The following is a 24,326-nucleotide window of genomic DNA, read 5'->3' as shown; positions in this document are numbered from 1 at the left end:
GTAAGAATGATTTAGTTACTATTTTCTCTTTCAATTCTTAAGGCCGTGTTTGCATTACTGAGCAGCCTGTAGGTTTCTTACTTTTTCTTGTTTTATATTTATTTATTTTGTGTGTGTGTGGGTGTACATACAAGACCACAGCATGATTGTGGAGGTCAGAGGATAACCATAGGGAATGGTGGTCATTTGCCCTCGACCGTGTAGGTTATGGGATCCAACTCAGTGTCAGTCTGCCGTGGCTTGGTGGCATGAGTCTTCACTAGCTAAGCCATCCTGCTAACCCACCTATAATCTTTCAAGAATTATTTTATCAAAATTGAGATTCAAGTTTTAGCTAAGCTCTGACTCTGCCATTTAACATAGCTAGATGTGTCACTCTGTTTAGAAAATAGAGGACATGCAGCCGTGTCCACACTCACTGCACAGGTCAGAAGATATCCTTGGGGTCTCAGGTCTTTCCTTCCATCATGCCTTCCAAAGATTGAATTCAGGCTGTGCGACTTGAGATGCAGTAGTTTTTACCTGCTGAACCACCCTACCAGTGGTCCTCCTGCCCCAGCCTCCTGAAAGCTGATAATAACCATTCACCACTATGCCCAGCTAAAAGTGATTCTTTCACACTCAACTAGACAACTATAACAAAGTGGCAAGTGGGTTCAGACTTTCAGATCTCATCTGTGTCTGATTCAGAAGAATTTGGTAAGTTGCCCAGCATTTTCCTAGTCTAAAGATGAAAATGATGAGGGACTGAAAAGTGGTTTATTAAAGTCTGCATTTCTAATAATTAGTCTGTGCAAGTCTTAATTTTTAAAATTCTATGTTAAATGTTTATTTTCAGATTACAAATGATTTTCTTATTTCAGGAAAACCAAACCATGAATCTCAAGCCTGAACATAGTGGTTCACTTGATGTTGGTGGAGTTGAAACTGAACCTCAGTCAACAAGTTTTGAAATTTCTAGGGATACAGCAGAGGTATGTATGATGTAATCGAGTTTTACAGGGCCTTGCTACATAATTAGCTATGTATACTCAGATATGTGAAGGGAATTTAGAGACTTGAGAAATTAGACCCCCAAATTTCATTTATCTTAGTTACTTAATTATTTTTGGTTTAGTTTCTTAAAGTCTGTTTTTGGGTGGGCAGTATGCTCGCCACACAGCACACGTGGAGGTCAGAGAACAGCTTGGTGAAGTTGATTCTCTTCTTCCACCTTTATATAGGCCATGGTGACCAAGCTCAGATCATCTCACTGGCTTCTACTTCCTCTTTAAAGTGTTATTGATAGTCACAAATAGAATATCCCATAAAAGATAAAATAAAGGTCAATATTTGTTTTCGTTACTTTCTTTTGAATTTGTATCTATTATAATAACTACCACCAACCTCTAGTAGCCACATGAGCTCACTACATTTGTATTGGGTTTAGGGTTTTGTGTTTAAGACAGAATTCCTCAGATAGGATTACTCAATACTTAAATATTTTAATTATTTTGAAATTTCTTTTTTTAAACATTTATTGTGGTTACATAGCATTGGGAATTTTGCAAAACACTGAGGGCACAAACATAATGAGACATGATTGCCATCTTCATGGAGTTAGGAATGTTGGAGACAAGTCCCTATTATAGAGTAATGTTACTCATGAGGGGAGCCTTAGAAGGAACCCCAAGATACATTGTGTTTTGCCTGGGGTGTTGTAGTGGTGGATTAATGATTATGATATCATGCTGTGCTTACAGGTGAACAGAAACTTAGTAAGTAAAGAATGGGAGAGAAAGGCATTTTAATTCTAGGAAAAATACATGAGCTGTTTTTCTTTTGTATTCTAGTCTTGATTTTAGTGACTAATACAAATAATAGTTTGTCTAACAGTTTAAACTTGATCCATACAGAAAGTTTTTTTATTTTATGTGTATGACTGTTTTGTCTGCACATATATCTGTGTACCATGTGCATGCCTGGTACCCACAGAGGTTAGAAGATCTCCTGGCATGGTAGTTAGAGTTGTGAGGCACCATGTGGGTGCTGGAGATCAAACCCGAGCCCCCTGAAAGAACAAGTGCCCTTAACCGCTGAGCTACCTATCCAGCCCCATACAGAAAGTTTTCGTTTTTTTTTTTTTAAACTTGTTTTTGTGGTGGCATTTCTATACAGACATCATTATACTTTGTTCTTACTCACCCTCCCTTACAACTTTCTTCCCTTCTTCCTGATCTTTTTCTGGTCATGCATGATAGAATGTTACTTTCCCCATAAATTTATATACTTTGTCCTAAAATCTCTTGGTTCCTGTTCCTATTGACAATTCTAGTAGTTATTGTCTATTTCATGGTTTTGGAGGAATCAAATTTGGCTTTCTTTTTGGTGTATTTTTACTGTTTGTGTGAAATCTACATCATCAATGAGGCTGAAAGGCCGGGTGACTCATTTTGCATAGTGACCTCTGCCTGTGGCCTGAACTTCTCACAGTGTAGTGGCTGGTTTTGGGTTTGGGACATTTTCAATAGGGAAAGTGCCCTGAAAGCTTCCCAAGGGGGAAGGGGGCAGGATGTCAGTGGCAGTGTTTCCTGTGATTGCACTTGAGGACACTGGTGTTCTCCTGTCACCTCTAGTAGCCATGGCAACCATCAAAGGGCAGGAGGTGAAAGACTCCTTTCCTAAAGGGAAAGTGTCACGAAGAAGCTGTTGGTAGAGTTAAATCTGTTGTAATTGTGGTGCTTGTTTAAAATATCAAATTCTTCCTTGGAGGTTTCCGACTTGGCAGGTTTTGTGATGGGGTCCAGTCATCCTTTAAATGTAAAGCTCTTAGGATCATAAAAATCTGGGTCATACTGATCTATTAAGTTGCCTCCATCCTATTTGTTGGTACTAGGGAGTGAACCCAGGTCCTTGGTCTATACCTTGACCCTATTTTTCCCTGTTTTAATACACCATGTATAACCTGGAGAGTGTAGATATGTCAGTCTTCTGTCGTTGCTGATGTCCAGCTCAGTCCTTTATCTTTCTTAAGTCATTGTCTTGAACATCATTTGAGAAAATTAATTCTTTGTCATTTATAAATCTATGTTACAAAAATGAATGACCCTTTCTTCCATTTTTATTTTTGTTGTAGGATGGATCTGTAGTTCTGGACTCTTGTGAAGTGTCAACAGAAAATGTGCAAAGCACCCGATTTCCAAAACCTGAATTAGAGATTCAGTTTACACCTTTGCAGCCAAACAAAATGGCAGTGAAGCACCCTGGTTGTGCTACCCCGGTCACAATTAAGATTCCCAAGGCACGGAAGAGGAAGAGTAATGAAATGGAGGAGGTATAGTTACCTGATGAGTAAACTTAGCAAGTAGATACTGTTATTAGGCTCAGTTGTAGTTTAGTTAAGTATGCTGCACTGCTCTGTTCAGAAGAACTCATTCTAGAGACCCATTATCACAACTTATGGAATGATACAGGAGCTTCATAGTCCTCAGAAAGCTGTGCTTATTGAAGTTCATTCGTTACTTCATTTCATCTGTAGTAGGTCAGATAAAGGTGAATTTTACTAGACACTTATTTTAGTATCCCAGTTCCGTCACCCCCAGTGGGATGGGAAATGTTTGATAAAGGAATCGGAGAAATTGAAATGGCAAACATACTTGATCAGTGTCTTTGTCATTTAACTAAAATCTTAAGTCTCTATGATCATGGGAAGTTTTGGAAAATAAATTCTTTTTCCGTCAGCCAATATTAGGACTTGGACCTTCCATGTAGTGGTGGGTAGAAGCTTTTATCACTTGGTAGTGCAGCTTCTTGGTGGTAGGGCTGCTGGACTTTGTACTGCACCTGAGCCACATTGATTGGTGAGTCATACGTAGTAGCCTTCTGATCCTTAGTTCTCTCTGAAGTAGTATATTAAAGTTTTTCTCTTTCTGTGGGAGGTATGTAATAGTTGATAATATTTGCTTTTAAAATTACTTGTTTGAAGCCTAAAATGTTTGGCAAAAGAAAGTTCTCCAACTTCCCTTTACTTCTTTAAAGAGTAGTGTATTTTCAAGCTGGTGGAAGAACAAAAATAGTAGTCACCGTACCTGGTTGTCAGGTAATACATTCCCCGAGTAGGCATTAGTGAGCATAGCTTCTCTGTGGTCCGTGCAATGCCTTGAATCTTAGTGGTTAGATCTTCAGAAGCATTTATTTATTTATAGGCACATTTTAAATATGACTAAAATATTTGAATTTCATCATCTTCTAAGCTACATTCATTTTTTTCCTTGTTACATTTCCCCCCTAGTATTAAGAAGGAAAAGTTGAAATACAATTTATTTTCCTGGTATGTTTTCTTCATATGCATCTCAGAAAAGATTTTCTGATTGTTGTAGTTTTATAAAGTTGAAATGTAAAATTTTATCTGATTTTGTCACATCTCCATTGTTGTAATAAATCAGCCCTTTGGTACTTGTGAAAATCTGTTCAGCAGTGCTATACAGTGCTCTATTCTGTTCCAGTAAATACACCCAGAAGCTCTTGGTTGAGCACTCCAAATGAGCTGGTTCAGCCTTGCCGTCTTTTTTCATTTGCTTCCCTTGATTACTCTTTAACTGACTTAGCTTTTCATGCAGTCCGCTTGTGACCCTGGGCCTTCTCTTCTGGGCTGCGATGTCTCCTGTGCTTCTCTACTTGTACTTTGCTCACTTCTAGCATACTTGTATTCTTTTGTTTACAGCTAAGATTCTAATAGTTAAATTCAGTAAATACACCCCACAAAAGGCTTCATCCTCTGTAAGGTTATGTGGAAAAGTGAAAAGTAAGATGCTATGCACATTTAGGAAAGATGAAATATTGTAAGATTTCTTTTTTTTTTTCTTTTAAAAAAGATCTATTTATTCTCATTTTATGTGGATGGGTGTTTTGCCTGCATGTTTGTGCACCACATGCATTTAGTACCTAGGGAGGCGAGAAGAGGGTATTGGATCTCCTGAAACTATAGACAGTAATGAGCTGCCATGTGGGTGCTAGGAATTGAACCTGAGTCCTTTGCAAAAGTACCTAGTGTTGTTTATTTTTGTTGTTTTTTTGTTTGTTTGTTTGTTTTTGTGACAGGGCTCTCTTTACATATCCTTGGCTGTTGGAATTCACTGTGTAGGTCAGGCTAGCCTTGATCTTACAGAGATCTGCCTGCCTCTGCCTTCTAAGTGCTAGAATTAAAGGTGTGTGCACCACACTCAGCTATAGAACAATTAGGGCCATTTCTTTTTTTAAATATTTTTATTTGTTTGTTTTGTATCCTGGCAACAGTTTCCCCTCCTCTGTTTCTGTTCAGAAAGGAGCAGGTCTCTCATGGTTATCAATAAAGCATGTTTCCTTGTATTTAAGCTGGGCAAGGCAGTCCAGTATGAGGGATAGCTTCCCAAAAGCTAGCCAAAGTGTTAGGGACAGCCCCTGATCCCATTGTTCTTAACTGCTGAGATTAACTGGGATTGTACCATTTCTTATTTCTCCATTTTACCTTCGTGATGTTTTATTTTTCTTTTGATGCTGCCAGATTTTAATGATAGATCTTAGGCATATATGTTTTTGGAGATGGGAAATGATTATGTAGGACTGCACTTAGGTAAAGTTCAGGTGAAACATGTTCTTGTAGGTTCTCCTTTGAGCTCAGACCATCCCATTGCTAAGTTCGCACTTTGACCTATGGTTTCTCAACCTCAGCACAACTGTGTTCCAAGCTGGAGGCCTCATTGTCATGAGGCCTTGTGATTTATAGTTTGGGCTTTTATATCTCTAGCAAAAGCAATCAAATATATTCAACATTGCTATTGATTTTTTTTTTTTTTATCTCAAACTGTCTTTGTTTACTAATTAGGATAGTTGTTCTTAGCATTTACAGATATTCTTTTTGAGTCTAAAGAAATTATCATCAAGAAAGTAACCAGTGCTATAATTTATTACTTCTAGGACTTGGTGAAATGTGAAAATAAGAAGAATTCTACACCCAGAAATAATGTGCAGTTCCCTGCTTTGGAACATAGAGATTCCTCTGTCAAAAAGGATCAAAAGGTTTGTCCTTGCTCTAGATGACTGTTTCTGTAGTTTACATGATAAAGTGGCAGCTTAGATGTAAGATATCAAATTTTGAGTAGTAGTTTTCTAAAATTCAGTCATGTCCAATTAAAATTCAATTTATCCTCCATTCCTACACATGTAGTTCATATTTGAATATACCTTTAGCATTTGCCCATTAGCAGGCATTTCTTCATGTGGTCACTCCTCCTTATACTAGCTGTCACACTCAGTATGCCTTGTTTAGTCCTGTGATCTTAATACACAAACTTAATTCCAACTTCCTTCAATTAACTGTGGCCATAACTATTTCCATTATTTCCATGTAACATTTTCATTATACGTGACAGAAAGTGTTTGTTTCTTAGGTTTCCTTATGTCCATCATCTAAGAAAACATACTCTTTACGGAGCCAGGCATCTACAGCTAGTGCAAACATAACCTCTAAAAAAAGAGAGGGAACACTACAGAAATTTGGAGACTTCTTGCACCATTCTCCAACAATTCTTCAATCAAAAGGTTTGTGGAAAAGTTAAATGACTTTTTTTTTTTTTTTTTTTAATACATGTAGAGTGCTTTCTATTGCCTAGTTGCATATACATTTAACAGTTTAGTAAATCTAATGCCTGGAGTGGGCAGACTTTGTCTTGTCCTAGATACTATCTAGGGTACTGTGGGAAAAATCAGATGAAAAGATGATGTTCCTAGATGTTCACTATGTATTGGACTAGAAGGGCTCGCATTTAAGTGATTATTTAGATAGAGTAGGCTGTTTAATATAGTAGATGTAAAATAAAGTGGTTGGATACTATTGGGGGAGAGAGAAAGCCAATCATAATAATGAGGGAAATTTGGGAAACTTTAGGAAGGAAATGGGATGTGGGCATAGAAATGTGGGATTGTGCTCTTTGACCTATTGGAGGTAATCACTGCTAGTATTGTGTGTCTTTGCAATGGTTTTATTTTTGTCTTACATATCTGTAAATATTAACTATCCATATATATATATACCATACCAACTTGGGGGAGGAAAGGGTTTATTGACTTAAAATTTCACATCACAGTCCATCATTGAAGGATATTAGGGCAGGAACTCATGCAGAGACCATAGAGGAACAGTGACCTATAATGTGGACATGTTCTATAATACATCTTTGTTCAAATATATATTCTGTATATCTGTATACATACATATGTGCATATTCACTGCAGGGAATGGTCTCAATGCTGGTAGACTATAGAACAGTATAAAATGTACATGTAATTTGAGGTAAGGAGAGTGTGTGAAGAGGTTTTGTGGGATTATCTGAGTGGGAGCAGTGAAGTGGGGGGCATGGGGAAGGAAAGGCTAGAGTTAGAGTTGAATCGAAACAGAAAGGGCTTTGTGAAGGCTGTCTGCAGGTTGTCAGTGTTTGAGCAGGAGATTTAAAATGTCTGGTCTACTAATTAGAATCTGTCCACTGTTAACAATTTGTGTGTGCACGCACGTGCATGTGCACATATAAAGGGTTGTTTACATTGTTATTGAATATTCATTATGGCACCCTGATATATGCATATCAAAGTAAATCTACCATTACATTTCTCTATTCACTTATTTGGTTTATTTAGTGTTTTGGGTATTTGAGACAGTGTCTTCCCATATTGAGACAGTGTCTTCCCATATAGCACAGGCTAGCCTGAAACTCATTAAGAATTTCAAACCATTCAGTTCTACATATCAGCCACAGATTCCCTTGTTCTCCCCCCTCCCGCCCCCCTCACCTTCCCCCCAGCCCGCCCCCCATTCCAATCTCCTCCAGGGCAAAGCCTTCCCCACAGACTGAGATCAACCTGGTGGACTCAGTCCAGGTAGGTCCAGTCCCCTCCTCCCATGCTGAGCCAAGGGACCCTGCATAGGCCCCAGGTTTCAAACAGCCAACTCATGCAATGAGCACAGGACCCGGTCCCACTGCCTGGATGCCTCCCAAACAGATCAGGCCAATCAACTGTCTCACCCACTCAGAGGGCCTGATCCAGTTGGTGACCCCTCAGCCATTGGTTCATATTTCATGTGTTTCCGTTTGTTTGGCTATTTGTCTCTGTGCTTTATCCGACCTTGGTCTCAACAATTCTCTCTCATATAAACCCTCCTCATTCTCGCTAATTGGACTCCCAGAGATCCACCTGGGGCCTAGTCATGGATCTCTGCCTCCAGATCCATCAGTAGTTGGATGAGGTTTCTAGCACGACAATTAGGGTGTTTGGCCATCCCATCACCAGAGTAGGTCAGTTCGGATTGTCTCTCGACCATTGCCAGCAGTCTGTTGTGGGGGTATCTTTGTGGATTTCTGTGGGCCTCTCTAGCACTTTGTTTCTTCCTATTCTCATGTGGTCTTCATTTACCATGGTCTCCTATTCCTTGTTCTCCCTCTCTGTTTTTGATCCAGCTGGGATCTCCCACTCACCCAAGCTCTCTTTCCCTCGACCCTCGCCCTTCACTACCCCCACTCCTGTCCAGGCTGTTCATGTAGATCTCATTCCATTTCTCTGTCGTTGGGCGATCCCTGTGTCTTTCTTGGGGTCCTGTTTTCCAGGTAGCCTGCCTGGTGAATAAAAAAAAAAAAAAAAAAAAAAGAGGACACAAAGTTGGGCTGTTAGGGGAAAAGGAATGGATTTAGGAGAATGTAATGTAGGGAGGTGTTAATATGGTCAAAATATATTATCTTAAATCCATAGGCTCTAGGGTGAGCCTACTACCATTATTTTGCTAAATAAAGGATATATCACACTGGTCTCTAAAAAAAAAAAAAAAAAAAAAAGAATTTCAAACCTTTGCAGTTAGAAAATTAACACAAGAACTTTTTTTTTTTTTTTTTACTTTACAGCAAAAAAGATAATTGAAACAATGAGTTCTCCAAAGTTCTCAACTGTAGAAGTAAGTAAAGAAAATGTATCTCAGCCAAAAAAAGCCAAACGAAAATTATACAGAAATGAAATTTCATCTCCCATCAACATATCTGGCCAAGTGGTAAGCTAATATTTTAGTTTTCACCAGTGTAAAACTATAATTTTCTATTTACTTGTGAAATATTTGTAACAATTTGAATTTTATGATTTTAATTTCTTTTTAAAAATCATTTTATTTTTAACATGTATGGATGTTTTGGTTATAGTATATCTATGCACCATATGCATGCCTGGTACCTGTGGAAGTCATAAGAGGGTATTGGATCCTGTGAAACTGGAGTTACAGATGTTTGTGAGCTGCTGTGCGGGTGCTGGGAATTGAACCCAGGTCCTGTGAAAGAGCAACAAGTGCTTTTCACCTCTGAGCCATCTTTCCAACTGCCAGGAGCCAGCCCCAGCGGTGGGCAGGTTCCGAGAGGATGTAAGGTTTTGGCAAGGGAAGAAGTGAGTCAGGCAAGGTGGTCGGGAGAATCTTGCTGCCTGACTGACTTGACTAGCAGCCAGACTGTTTCTTTACACAGAATTCAGTAAGCAAGGATAGATTCATGATGCTCCAAAACATGGATCATATCATTTTTGTTTTTGCACATGTGTTTCACTTCCTCTTGCATCTATTTTAGTCATTATTGATAAACTGTGGCAGAGTTATCTTGATATACAGTTATCTTTTTATAACTACTTTCATTCATTAACCCCATAACCTGATTTTTAAGAATCTAGAGGCATATGACAGCCTGTTCTCAGGCTAGTAGCTTTTGTGGCTACAAGGATGCTAGACCAAAACAAAAATCCCCAAGCCAGCCCACGCAGATTGCAATGTCCCAAGCAATATATTATTAACACTTAATGGCCAGAGTACCCAAGAATAATCCTCAGGCCAATGCTGCTGCAATTAGTATTCAAATTCTGGCATAATACAGTGCTTACATTTTATAGCTTTATAGAATTTATGTCCAATCCTGGCATTCTGTTGTTCTTTGGTCATATGACATCACAGTGGCTCTGCATGAGCTAACTTTTCTAAGAAAGGGAGGTCCCAACATCTCATTCTTTTATCATCATTCTTTGTCCATCAGTATAAGTCTCTGTGTAGGGCAGTGGTAACTTCAGCTAATCTAACTTTGTTGCTCTCTATATATGCCACATGAATGCCTGAGTATATAGTGGGAAGAGGCTTGCAATCTGATCTGTGGCCAACTCCTCTAGCCTACCAAATCTTGTTGACCTTTTAAAGTTTATTTTGGTTATCTTGTTCCTGAGTAAGTACAAGGACATATGTTTCAAGATTGTCTCACAGCCTCATAAAGAGACCTCTGGCTTCTTTATGTGTCACAACCTCCAAGGTATAAGAAAGACCTTCAAGTAGATGAGGATATCTTCCTAAAAGTGGGAGGGGTATTATGCTCAGGACTGTCCTGGGGAAGTTTAGAAGCAGCAATAAATGATTCATAAAAAAATTTCCATCAATCCAGTATCCCCCCAATTGTACAAATATTGAAAGTCCTTCAAGTGTGCAACAGGTTATCAAAAGTGGCATGCTGGTCATCATGTGGTTCAGCTTTTCTGAGTCTTTGTCAAGCAGCTGTGCTGGCTTCATGACTTTTGCCATTCCCATTAGACATGGCTGTGCCATCCAACTCTCTTAGGATTTTAATTTGTTTTCTTTAGCTCTCTTAAGACAGATGTATACTTTTGATCTCAGGTATATATTAGTCTTAAATTAACTTAATATAAATATTACAATAATATACACACACATATCATGCAGTGGCATTTGAAGTTTCAACAGAGTAATATATTTCTATCAATAGATCTACCACAGTTAATAATTCATTTATTTCTATGAGCTATTCTTCCTTGTGTTATCATTATTACAAGAGTTGTATAAATCTGGGTCCATGGACCTATGAGAAATAAAAAAATTGATATTTCACCATTTTTCTCTCACCTTTCCTCTATAAGCCTTCCAGGTCTTTGTTTTCTTCTTATTTAAAATTTATTTTATGTGTATGAGTATTTTGTCTGTCTGTATAAATATGTACCATGTCTACAGTACCCTTGGATACCAGAAGAGAGTACTGGAACCCCTGGAATTGGAGGATAGTGAGTCACCATGTGGTGTTAGAAACTGAACCGAAGTCTGCAAGAGCAGCTCCTGTTCTTAACCACTGAGCCGGCTCTCTAGTCCTGTTTGTGCTTTAGAGAAAGATTCTCACTATGCAGTCCGTGATGGCTTCAAACTTGTAGTGTTCCTTCTGCCTCAGCCTCCTTGTTGCTGGGCTTATTGGTGTGTGCTCACACGCCTGGCTTCCTTTGGGCCTTTTTAAGAAAAAGAGGTTGTTATCACTCTGATTCATTGTTCTCATGAGAGCTGTTACAGGAAGTTCTCATTGGCTCAGTGGATGAACGTGTAAATAGAAACATAATTAAAGGATTTCGACAGGAAGTGGCCAAGAAAAATAAGAGAGACTGGTTTTGTAATAGTAGCTAACAAATATGTTATCAAAGGCAGCTGGAAAGAATTCGGGTCAGTTAGAACATGCTATTTCGTGTACTGTTCTATTAGTCACATTTTACTATCTGATAGTGCACGATTTCTCCTCTTGGCTGAAGAAAGATACCTACATCTACAGATAGTTTTTGCTGAGTTAGAGCATAGTGTGCTTCCCCATCATGTTAGACCCTCATTGCTGTGAATGGTGATTTCCTAAATTGCTTTGAGGCATTTTGTGTCCAAATATTTTAGTAATTATTTCAAGCTTAGGTCTGCCTTGGATTCAGTAGACTATAGATTTTAATTCTTGAATTAGGTAATGTTGAATGAATCTTTACAAAATCTATGTTCTTTCACAAGTACTTGTTCAGAAGATGAAAAATGAAATTCTAATGCACATACTATAGTCAGTGATTAAGCAAAAAGCACATCATTCATAAGGACATTATTTTTAACTATATTTGAAAAACTTTTAATTTCAGATTTTAATGGAACAGAAAGTAAAAGAAAGTGATCATCAGATTCTCAAACGACGGCTTCGAACAAGAACAGCCAAATAAATCACTTTGGGAAACTGTTTCAATGTCAATTTTATATTCACAATCATTGTAAATTGTAAATTTTAAAAGTTAATTGTATATATTATGCATCAAATGCCTCTGTATAGATTGGTGTTTTATATGTAATTGTAACTCAATAAATATATCAACAGTACACTTGTGTACTTTATAAGGCTCTTAAATTTTTCTTTATTGTGTGTGTGCTTGCTTGGCTTGTGTGCTTGCCACAGCACACATGTAGAGGTCAGAGGGCAACTAGTAGGATCTAGAATCTAGATAGAAGTTGATTCTCTCCTGCCCTGTGGGTCCTGGGCATTGAGTTCCACTTGGTGGCAGGTGGAATACAAACACACACACACACACACACACACACACACACACACACACACACAGAGACACACACACTGGTCTAAGATAATCTCTTTAATTAGATGTTTATGTCATGTTAATGTGTAGGGTGAGAGGTCCTCTCCTTACTCCCTGTGCCAGGTACTCTCTTCATGTCTGGCTGTCAGTGAGGGGTTGACGTAAGAGCAAAGCCTCGGCCTAGAACTCTTCAGGGCAGGGCCCCTGCTCATGGTTGTATTTGCATTGCTTCAGGGCCTCGATGAAGCACCTGTACAGGGACAGGTCTCTCTGAGTGACAGAGCCTGCTTAATGTCATAGGAGCAGGGCCTGCCCCATCTGTCGGGTGTGAGGTGAGGCAGATAGGAGCCTGCTAGACAGCAGACTGGGCAGACTCTGAGGCATACCCTCCCCCGTCATGACCAGCAGGTCAGGGTGTGCCCCACAACTGAGTCCTCTACTAGCGTTTGGCTGTGGACTCCAGGCATAGCAGAGAAATGGGAACTGGAAGAGCCTAGTAAGAAGCAGCGACCATAGCAGCCACTCGGTGCCAGAAAGGAATCTGATTATACTTTTTGATTCAGGAAAATAACAAACATTCTGAAGCAAACAAAAGCAGCATTCCCCTTTAAATTCAAGTTGAGCAGTGCTGCTTCTAAGAATGTTGCCACTGGCATTAGGAAGGGTGCCCAAGGCAAACCAAAGTAGAGGGCAGATGAACCAGGGTACAGGATGGAATCAGAGCTGAGACTAGTCAGTCTCAGATGAGTAACTGAAAATTTGAAATTGTAGATGTAACCAACCTTCTTATTAAATAAGAAACACAGAACCAATGCAAAGAAGAAAGCCAAGAGGTCAGAGCTAAGAGCTAAAACCTTACCCTTCCTCCTGCAGTGGTCCTACCTTTCTGAACCAGAGCTACCCCTGTGTTAAAGTCTTTATATAGAGTTCCTGTTCTGCCTTCTCATTGGTTGTAAACCCAACCACATGACCGCCTCATCACGGCCTGTCTGTATAGGACTCCAGGTTTTCCATGATTGGTATTGAGATTAAAGGCATGTATATCCAATACTGGCTGTATCCTTGAACACACAGAGATCTACCTAGCTCTGCCTACCAAGTGCTGGGATTACCACTGCCTTGCTTTCTGATGGCTTGCTAATAGCTCTGATCTCCGGGCAACTTTATTTATTTATTAACATACAAATAACATTTTAATACAAATAAAATATCACCGTATTTCCCCTTTTCTATTTTAATAAAAAGGAAAAAAAGAAAAAGCTTATAACTAACATAAGAAAAACTATATACAAAAGTACAATAACTATATACAATATATACAAGTAATAAATACCTAAACAATGTCTAGTTCATTTGTATTTGACAAATTCAGAGAAAATAATTCCATTATCTATTCTATTGTATCTAATTCACTTTCTATCCTAATTAATCTTCAACTATAACTAACTAATCTTCAGTTCCCTCAGAGACCCAAGAAGGAAATAATATTAGCTAACAAAAAAATAAAAACAGGAAGTATATGCAAGCAACTTCCAAAAAATTGTGAGTTCACAGAAACAGCCAGCTGCCTGGACAATCATCTGAGGTTTCTCCGCAGTGTTGGGGCATCATCTTCAGCCTATAGGCTTAGTGTATCTGACAGACTCATTTGTGAAGTAGGATGTACACAAGGTCAACAGTTCAACCTCACATTGGGTGAGAGCAGTCTATATACCAGAAACACCTGAATTCTACTAGTGTCATGTCATGATTCAGGATTTTAAATTCTGGAAATTGTTGATGTTTTTTGAATTCAGCTGTCCATTCTTCTTGGCTATGTGTGTATGTGGCTTCATTTCAACATCCCGTTCTTCTCCACATCCCTCTATTAAATGCCATTCTACTGTTGAGAGGTGTGAGCTTAATTACTCTTCAAGAGTAACTGTTTCAACTACCTTCCCATTGCACATCAGAAGCCATCGGCCCACTGCCTGTTAAGCTGCCTTCGAAGAAAAGGGCACTGTACCTTTCCCGGATTGCGAAGGCCACTTCAGGGATGATGCCATATTGTCCTGGCCTCAGAAGATGCCTTTTGATAAAGCCATAACCACACTTGTTTTGACAAGAATCAGTAGTCCTTTGTTTCGTGTCCTCTCCTGTTTGTCAGCAGTTGATTCGAGGATACTTTGTTGTCCAGTGGCTAACTTTTGCCACAATGAAAGTTAACTCCAATTGCAGTTTTTTTCAATGCCCATATTTTCTCCGAAGTAGATTGTACCATGTCTCATAGTCATAACAAAAAAGAAAAATTTTCTAAGTTATTAAAACATTTTAAATGCCATATTCTGTAGATCTCTGAAGGGTTTGAAGATAACCTGTCTGTCTAAAATATATCTACTCAATCTTGAAAACATACCTAATATAACTACAAGTTCTATTATAATGTCTAACTACTAACTTTCATTTCTTTATATCCTAATAGTTGGTAATAAGAACATTCAAGTATCAGAAAATTGCATTACATTGTTAAATGAACAGTACAATTAGAAATATACATATAGCATTTTCTAACAATAGCAAGAGAAGTGTTCTTAAGTCATTTTTACATGTCTTACTTTTGTATTGCTGGAAGAGAAATGACGAAGAAGGCAACTCATAAATGGAAGTATTTAAATGCAGACTGGCTTTCAGTTTCTGAGTGTTAGTCCCTGATTGTCACGGTTGGGAGCATGGCAGCAGACAGGCATGGCGCTGGAGCAGTAGCTGAGAACTTAAATCCTGATCCACAAGCAGGATGCAGAGATGGGGCCTGGGGTGAGGAGCATATTGTGAGTGCTATTTGATATAAACTTGTAGACTTACATAAAGAAATTTAGAATACCATGACATACAGAGGACAAAAAAAAATAATAATCCTGTGAAAGAATATTAGACATAATTAGGCAGAGAAGTTTTTTCTTGCAGTAGGTGGTAATTGACACAGATCCACAACTGAACAATGTGTGTGAGAAACTTTGGAGCACTCAGCCGTAATGGGATGTCTTTATGAAATCCCTCCCCTCCAGGCTCAAGGACCCATGTGGATGACTTCAAAGAAAGCAGCTTTCAGACACAGCAGGAATGATAGAGACCAACAGCATGCACAGGACCTGCACAGGTTCAAACCAGACAAAACCCCAGCACTGAGAAGGGGAGGTGGACATAAAGTCCCACCCCTAACCGGGAAGCTGTGCAATTAATACCTGCTGGGAAATGGAAAATCAATTTCAACTACACTCTAGGGCAGGCCCCATGAACTCCCCCATGAAAAATGTGAATTTCATATTTTTTTCTTTTTTTTCTTTGTGTGTGCAATTTTTTTTTGTCTTAAATTGTGTTTTTTTAGTTTGGTAGGTAGAGAGATGGGGAGGATCTGGGAGGAGTTGGGGAGGCAAAACAGTATGATCAAAATTTATTGTATTAGAAAGTTTTTTAAATGAAAAACTAGAATTAGTAGTTGAGGGTGTTTGTTTCTCAGAAGTATAATACTTTTATGTACAAGGCTCTGTTCTATCCTTAGCAAATACACACACATGGACACAAAGGGAAAAAAAGAAGAAAATTAGCTACTCTTCTTTTTTCTATACATGTATTTAGTTATTTATAACGTGAATTTAAAAATCCACATTAAAAAAATTTATGAGCTGGGCTGTGGTGGTGCATGCCTTTAATCCCAGCACTTGGGAGGCAGAGACAGGTGGATCTCTGTGAGTTTGAGTCCAGCCTGATCTACAGAGCTAGTCCAGGACAGCTAGGGCTGTTACACAAGGAAACTCTGTCTCAAAAAACAAACAAACAAAAATGTGTGTAGATGTTTTGCCTGCATACATGTCTGTACCATGTGTGTGCCCTTAGAGGCCAAAAAAGTGGTATCAAATTCTCTGGAACTGGAGATGTGAGACACCATGTGGGTTCTGGGAATTGAACCCAGGTCCTCTAGAAGAGTAGCAAATGCTCTTAACCTCTGAGCCACCTATTTAGCCCTAGCCTTTTATCATTTTTACTGTGTTGTGAGGTACTACTAATTTTACATGTTTGCTTCACCTGTAGCTAGGATTTGGGAAGTAGGCATGCACAGATGCTTTATTTGCTGAATTGTGTGCTCACGTTGTTTAGAAAAGATCCTTGGACTTGAATTAGAGTAGCTTTATGTTTCTTATAATGTAAGAATTGGATTTTTTTTCTTGAAATAGAAAATATTAGAAGTAGGAAATTGTAAGAGAACATCTCAGAAGTCCAAACTTGCTTTTTTAAAATTTGGACCTGGAAATAACATTTTCTTCATTTTACAAATGAAAAAATGAAAATCTGTCACGTTTCCTTGTGATGTAGCTAATGTGTATTAAGCTAAAGCTATATAAATGCACGGAAACCTCAAAAATTGTTGCTTACTGGGGCTTTTTAAATGTAAAACTACATTTAAACATCTGAGATCTTAAAGATTTCTTTGTTTTTTAGCGTTGCTTAATTGATTGTTTTAACCATGCCAGTAAGAAAACATATTTTTGGTGTTCTATTTAGGAGAAATACTATCTTTAGGGATGATGTCTATCAAAATAGTTATATTCAAAGCCTAAATGCTGTTAGCATTAAAGTATGTTCATTCTTCTTTCTAGAAAAAGATGGTTGCTTCTCCTTATTCACAGACTCCAGGCTTGCAAATCTGCTTACTTGATAAGGCCTAGTTGTGTATCCTAAATGAATACTGCACACTTGTCATTTTTAGAAAAGAGCAGAGTGGCCAGAAAGTCACTCCATGCTTGGAGCTGAGGTTGAACAAGTACTCTTGTGAATTTGAAAACAGAAAGGTAAAATAAATGAGATAAAGAATCTAATACATTTAGCAGCCCAAGAAAAAGAACATATTGCATCTCAGATGCTAACTGGAAGTACTTATTTACAATGCATTAATTAGACAAAGGACTTGTAAGTCGTGCCCTTTGACTGAATCCATTCAGAGAAATGCACCATTAGGTGATGCTTGTCATTCGATGCAGTGGTGAGGTTTTATGAGAAGATAATCAAGGTCATTATCATGGAAAGCAATGTCATAGGGAGAAGTAAAGTAAGGAGAGGTAAGACGGAAAATGTCGATGGTTTAGAGCAGTGTGGTTCTCAACCATCCTCATGCTGCAACCCTTTAAACCGTTCCTCATGTTGTGGTAACCCCCAACCATAAAGTTATTTTTGTTGGTATTTCATAACTAATTTTGCTACTGTTATTAATCATAATGTAAATGTCTGTTTTCCAATGGTCTTAGGTGACTCCTTTGTGCAAGGCTCCTTTGACTTCCGAAGGAGTCAGATCCACAGGTTGAGAACTATTGGAGGATGGGAGTTGGAAATGGGGTTGATGGACTTGAAGAAAATAGGAAGATGTTCTCTATCCTGATTATTGTATATTCTGTATGCAATTGGAAAGAATTGTCAACATGAATTGTATAAATTTACCTTAGAAAGCTGGAAAAAGTTATTGCATTGCAAGTGTGTGCACATGGACACACACACACACACACACACACACACACACACAGGCACACACACACAAGCAGATCATGAGATCAAAACAGCTAAAATTACAACTGACAATACCATGTGAAAGCTTATAGCATTTAGTGTGTGTTAATGCATTCTTTTTCTTCCTTTCTACCTAAGTGTACCCACTTGATTGTAACATTTTGTGAAAAAAAAATATAGGTATCTTTTTGTTGGAACAGCTAAAATGTAATTAAGTGAAAACTAAGTTTTAAACGTTACTTTTCAGTTTTCAGATAAGTTGGAAACATAGTTCCTCTTTAACCCTTTCTCGGTTTCCCTTCTTGTAACATCTTGCACTACTGAGGTCCATCTGAGATACCTAAAAGTCCCACATTGGTATTTTAGGATTTCATTAACTTCCACTTGCCTTCTTCCTCTGTTTCAGCCTCCATCCAGGATACCGTGTTGTAACTAGTCATGCTGTTGCTTTTGTTGTCTCTGGTTTGTGAGAGTTTCTCAGATTTCTTTATTTCTCCTGATGTGACAGTTTTTTTTTTTTTCTTTTTCTGGGCGCCAGGAAGGCCATTTAGATGATGTCTTTCATTTGGGGTTTGGCTAGGGATTATAGACTGTAAGGAACAATGGCAGGCAAATGTTGTAATGTTTTCCTCCCATAGCATTCATTACAGGATTATGTGTTATAAGTTGTGCCACCTGGTCAAGGCAATGTTTACAGTTTCTCCACTGCCACCGATAACACTTTCCCTCTTCTCTATTCTGTGGAAGCAGTCAACACTCAGCAGTGAGGGAACTGGGTAAAACACGTTTGAAAGTGCGTAAGTGCATAACTCATTTAGCTCCATACTTTGAGAGGAAATGGTGATTCCATGATTCCATGCAGCTCTTCGTATTTCAGATGAAATTCTTTTTTCTGTTTGAATCTGTGTGTGATGTGATTTACATCAAACACATTTTGAGAGGCATCTTTTGATGTTCCTGTAAGGTACACTGAATTAGTACAATAGAATTTGAAGCATTTGATTAAAACACTTTATTATATTTTTATGTTTTATTATTTTATGTGTATGGGGGTTTTGCCTGCATGTGTATATGACACACCACGTGTCCCTAGTGCCCAAGGAGGCTAGAAGATGGCATCTGATCCCCTGGCACCAGAATTAAAGACAGTTGTTAAGTCTCTGTGGGGGTTCTGGAAGAGCAGCCAGTGCTCTTAACTACTGAGCCATCTTTCCATCCCCCTCCCTACTTTATTATTTTTATAATGGACATGAATTTATTTGTATGTTGCCCATGTAGGTCTTGAACTCCTGGAAGTGTTGTTATGTTTCTGCCTCAGCCTTCTGAATAGCTGCTACCACGTCCAGTTAAAACTTAGCTTAAGTGCAACTATTTATTCTACTTGATGAACTGGTTGATAGGAGCAGATTTTTGAGGCAGTTTAAAGTTTTATGGATGAGGACTGGTGTGGTGTGGTACATCCCTTTAGTCCCAGCATTGGGAGGTAGGAGGATCTCTGTAGTTGGAGGCCAGCCTGGTCTACGTAGGGAATTCCAGGTCAGCTAGTGCTAAATAGTGAGACCCTGTTTCGAAATAAATAACAATGAAATTCTATGGATGATCTAAAAAAAAATTTACACCTGCTTATGATGATAGAACATTTAGTAAACACTTATATCAACCTAGTAAGATAGACATAGGGACACATACCTATAATTATAGCTACTTAGGAGGCTGAAACAGGTGGGTTGTGATTTTGAGGCCAGCCTGGACAATATAATGAGACTCTCAAAAACTTTCTTTTTTCTTTTGAGACAGTCTTGCTATGTACCCCAGACGGGCCTGGAAGTTGCTATGTAAATGGACTGACATGAAACATGCTGAAATTCCTGGATTACAGGCATAAGCCATCATGCCTGGAAGTTAACATTTTAAAGTACAAGAGAAGAAAAAGTTATATATCAAGAAAATGGAAAGAAGATAGAGCCGATCAATTCTGTTCTTTTAAGAACACTCCATTGAGTCCCTCTCTTCAGGACCGAGGGGAAGACAGGAAGGAAAGACTGTAGGAATCAGAGAGGATGGAGGATGGCCAGAGAACACACCCCACTGAATCAACTAAGCAGGCCACATATGGGCTCACAGAGACAGAATCAGCCAGCACAGGGTCTGCATGGGCCTGTACCAGGTCCTCTGCATATATGCTGTGGTTGTTTCCCTTGGTGCTTTTGTGGGACTCCTAACAGTGGGATCGGGTGTGTCGTTGACTCCTTGCCTGCTCTTGAGACTCCTTTCCTCCAATTGGGTTGCCTTGTCCAGCCTGGATATGAGAGTTTTCGCCTTGTTTTATCATATCTTATTTTTTCATGTTTGTTTTTTGTCTCTTGGAGGTCTCTTTTCTGAAGGGAAACAGAGGGGTAGGGGATCTGGGGGGAGGGAGAAGTTAGGAGAAGTGGAGGGAGGGGAAATGTAGTCGGGTTGTATTGTATGAGAGAAGAATCTCTTCAATTTAAACAACAACAACAACAACAACAACAACAACCAAAAAACCCACCACCAACAAAAAAATAAAACACAGCTGCTGTTTGCAATTTGACCAAAATGGAGAAGACAAGCTAGAAATCAGTCCTCCCTTCAATAGCTTAAGGTACTAACTCCAAAAAAGAAGTAATAGATCCTATGTTGGGCATAGTGACCAAACTTTCTGTGTTTGGTCCATCGGGCTTGTGGACCACATTTGTCACTGAGGCACTTTGTCTTGGAAGTTCCTGGTTCCCTTCTCTTAGTAGATATGGAGGTTGCAATGTATTTTCTTGATCAAATCCCAAGGAGTGATCATCCTGGCCATTAGAGTGGAATTTTTCTTACTAGTTAATTTGATTTTTCCCAAGCCTTTTATTGTATAACTATTATTTCTAAAAGCATAGGTGACCAACACTTTTGAACAAATCTAAACTCCATGTTAGTGTTTCACACATACTAAAATCTCTAGTTTTTCAAAATATACATCTCATTAAAGAAATTTAGATAGTCAGGTAAGTTAAGCTTTCATGAGTGTGAGCTTTCATTGTGGGTTTCTGAACCTGAGGCTAAGCTAGCAGAGCTAATTTTGTATGTATAATAAAGTAATATAACCAATAAATGGGTTGCTTTTGGGTTATAGCTGAAGTTTTATCTTTATCTTTATCTTTATTTTTTGAGACAGAGTCTCTCTACATAGACCTGTCTGTCCTTGAACTCACTATGTAGACCAGGCTGGCCCCCAACTCAGAGATCCACCAGCCTCTGCCTCCTGCTGAGACTAAAGGCATGCACCATTACACCTGGCTATGTTTTATTTTTTAATTCTAAACCACATTGGCAGGTTTTGGTCATACTTTCTATGCATATCAAAAATATAAATCCCTGTAAAATAAATGCATTTTGTGGCACAGATTCAGCATGATTAAACTCTATGTGGAATTTAAATTCATGTACATAATTTCTGTGCTAGTTTGGCAATATGATGATTGATGGTTGCTAATCCTGTGAAATGATAGGGCAGACAGGCCAGCATCCCAGTAGTATGTGGCTAAAGAATACAAATTATACACTCAGATGCTCCCTGTGTTGTCACTTCATATATCATTTATTTTAGAATTCTCATCCATTGATCACCATTTATGAAATTATTTGAAAGTGAATAACCATGAAGACACCAAAAAAGTCATTTATGAAAGTACTTGACAGTGAATAACCATGAAGACATCAAAAAAGTCATTGTTGAGGTACAACTTAATCTCATTTTTCTTCATCCCTGTTCCTGCGATGCCCCCTTTCCACTCAGCTCTGCTCTCCCCCACTCTCCTCTCCTCTCCTTTCCTCTTCTTGAGGCAGCATCTCACTATGTAGCCCAGCCATCATAGATTGGAATACGCCATCCTCCTGCCTGTCCTGTCTCAGCTTCCCAAAGGATGTAATTATAGACTTGTATCACTATACCTGGCTAGGACAGTTTCTTAAAACTACATGGAAAATTTCAGACAAATTACATGTTGTTAACTGATGATATATAGGAGACTAGGTGACCTATTAGGCCCCCTTCTAGGCCCAGTCATTTACATGCTGTCTGTAGTAGCTTTTGTGTTGTACTGGCAGAACTGAGTAGTGATGATAGAAACCCTATGGTCTGCAAGGCTTAAAATATTTGCCATCTGGCCCTATGGAGAAAGGTTGCCAGCCCTTGCAATTGACAATCCAGCAGAGATGCCAGTTGCTAAGTGCTGCTTATCCAGGACAGTGCCAAACATCTTGTGTTCATTACCAAGCAGTCTTTCTTGCCATGTTTTGACATCGCCTTCTGAATTAAGTAGTGTTGACTGTGCCCATGATATATAACTTGTATACTGTATATTTACTATTTATTTTATTTAACATAAGTGTTTGGTACTTATATTTAAGAGCAAATTCTCACAAAGCAAGGGAAAGGGCCCAACAGTATTTTTTAAACTAAAATATTGAAATTTTAATGGCCATTACTAATACTTGGTAATTTGCAAAACCTTACTTTTCATAAAACATAGTTGAAAAGCTCTGCCCTAGGGCTTTGGTACTCAAATTATGGTGATGGACCAGCATCAGCATCACCTTGCAGTATTTTTTTTTTTTTTTTGTGTGTGTGTGTGTGTATGTTCACATGCGTGCATCTGGCATGTGTGTGAGTGTAAATGTACATGTCCTCTCTGAGGACAGCTCTAGGGTGCTGTGGATATCTGTATGCTGTGAATGTGTTACTATGATTGATTGATAAATAAAATGCTGATTGGCCAGTAGCCAGGCAGGAAGTATAGGCAGGACAAAGAGAGAGAAGAATTCTGAGAAGTGGAAGGCTGAGTCAGGAGATGCTGCCAGCTGCCGCTGCCATGAAAAGTAAGATATAAGGTACTAGTAAGCCACAAGCCACATGGTAACTTACAGATTAATAGAAATGGGTTAATTTAAGATACAAGAACTAGATATCAAGAAGCTTGAGCCATTAGGCCCAACAGTTTAAATAATATAAGCGTCTATGTGTTTATTTGGGTCTGATTGGCTGTGGACCCGGGTGGGACTGGAGATAACTCCAGCTACACTGGGGAGTTGCTTGTAGCTTCTCTCCGTGTAGGATATAGAGCTGAGAGTCATGTCATCAGGATTGGGACCAAGTGGCTCTTCTGGCTGAGCCATCTCAATGGCCCATCTTGGAGTTTTCAAGAAATACAGAATTGTGTATCTTCTCTTAGACTACTTGATAAAAATCTGCTTCCTAACTAGATCCTTCAGTGAGTGACAGGTACAGTTTGGAGGTGCATAGCTCAAGGATTAAAGCTGCCCTACATAAGGTGAAAATGTGAAGAATACTATTTTTTATTATAAATCTCTCTGAGTATCAACATTGGTTTAAAAAGTAAAATGTACAAAATTACAAAAATACAAATTTCTTGCTCCTGCCCACCTCTTCCCTCCCTCTGTCCTTCCCTCCCTCCTTCCCTCTCTCCTCTCTTCTAAAGATAAAAACTATCTTGATTTCTGATACCATGAACGCCTACAATGGTTTGCATTCACTGTCAGACTTTATGTAAAACTACATTTGTGAGGTTTACTACTGTTCTGACAAGCTATACCTTTTGTTGTTTCATTAAAGTATTGTATCATATGAACTTATAGCATGATTTATCCATCTTACCATGAATAGGCATTTAGGTATCCAGTTTTTGACTATTTATAAACAGTGCTGTCAAATAAACACTCTACATATCTATAAAAGTTGAAATTGCTAAGTCATAACATTGCTCAAATTTAAAAAATACCACTAAATATTTTCCCAGGCTGATTGTACCAAATTTCATATTCACCAGTGGAATATAAGTGTTGCAGGATTTTTGATCACACTGTGAAACCCAAGATTGTGTTATTTACTAGAAAACCTGTTTCTAGTTTTGGTGTGGCTCAGATTTAGCACACACCTTTAATCCAAGAGCTTTCTGCTTGACTATTGTAAACAGGATTAAATAAAGTCAACCATAGGTCAAGAGGTGGAGCAAGCAACCAGTTGACAGGAAGTGAACATAGGATTATTAAGAAAAAAATCATAGAGAGTAAGAGGGAGTCAGGAGGATGGATAGAGAGAAGCACAGGAAGAAGGGAGGGACATTAAGTTTTTTTTTTTTTTTTTTTTTGGTTGTTAGAGACAGCATGGGAAAAGGGACTTCTGGGATGAAGGCTGAGGAGGAAGATCAGCTTGGTGGTTTCTCTTTCTCTCTGAGCTAGCAGGCTTTGACCCCAGCATCTGGCTCCTGAGTCTTTATTGAAAAAAAAAAAAACGAACAATTGAGGTTTTGTTAAAAACAACATATGGTCTTCATCTTCCATGGTCTCCTATTCCC

General features: G+C 38.7%; 1 protein-coding gene across 1 annotated transcript in view; it reads left to right on the top strand.

The window, feature by feature from the left end:
* Window positions 1–12,196, top strand: part of Kif20b (kinesin family member 20B) — a 70,634-nt gene extending 58,438 nt beyond the window's left edge. The window contains exons 27-32 of the mRNA XM_059258815.1: window positions 864–974; window positions 3,116–3,313; window positions 5,935–6,036; window positions 6,408–6,558; window positions 8,907–9,049; window positions 11,965–12,196. Coding sequence (XP_059114798.1) covers window positions 864–974; window positions 3,116–3,313; window positions 5,935–6,036; window positions 6,408–6,558; window positions 8,907–9,049; window positions 11,965–12,042 — 783 coding nt within the window. The 3' untranslated portion in view covers window positions 12,043–12,196. The remainder of the gene's footprint in view (window positions 1–863; window positions 975–3,115; window positions 3,314–5,934; window positions 6,037–6,407; window positions 6,559–8,906; window positions 9,050–11,964) is intronic.
* Window positions 12,197–24,326: the final 12,130 nt, after the last annotated feature.

The sequence above is a fragment of the Peromyscus eremicus genome, chromosome 1, assembly GCF_949786415.1.
Source record: "Peromyscus eremicus chromosome 1, PerEre_H2_v1, whole genome shotgun sequence".
NCBI classification, from domain to species: domain Eukaryota; kingdom Metazoa; phylum Chordata; class Mammalia; order Rodentia; family Cricetidae; genus Peromyscus; species Peromyscus eremicus.
The sequence above is the reverse complement of the archived record's forward strand: the minus strand, read 5'-3'. Positions and strand labels throughout refer to the sequence as shown.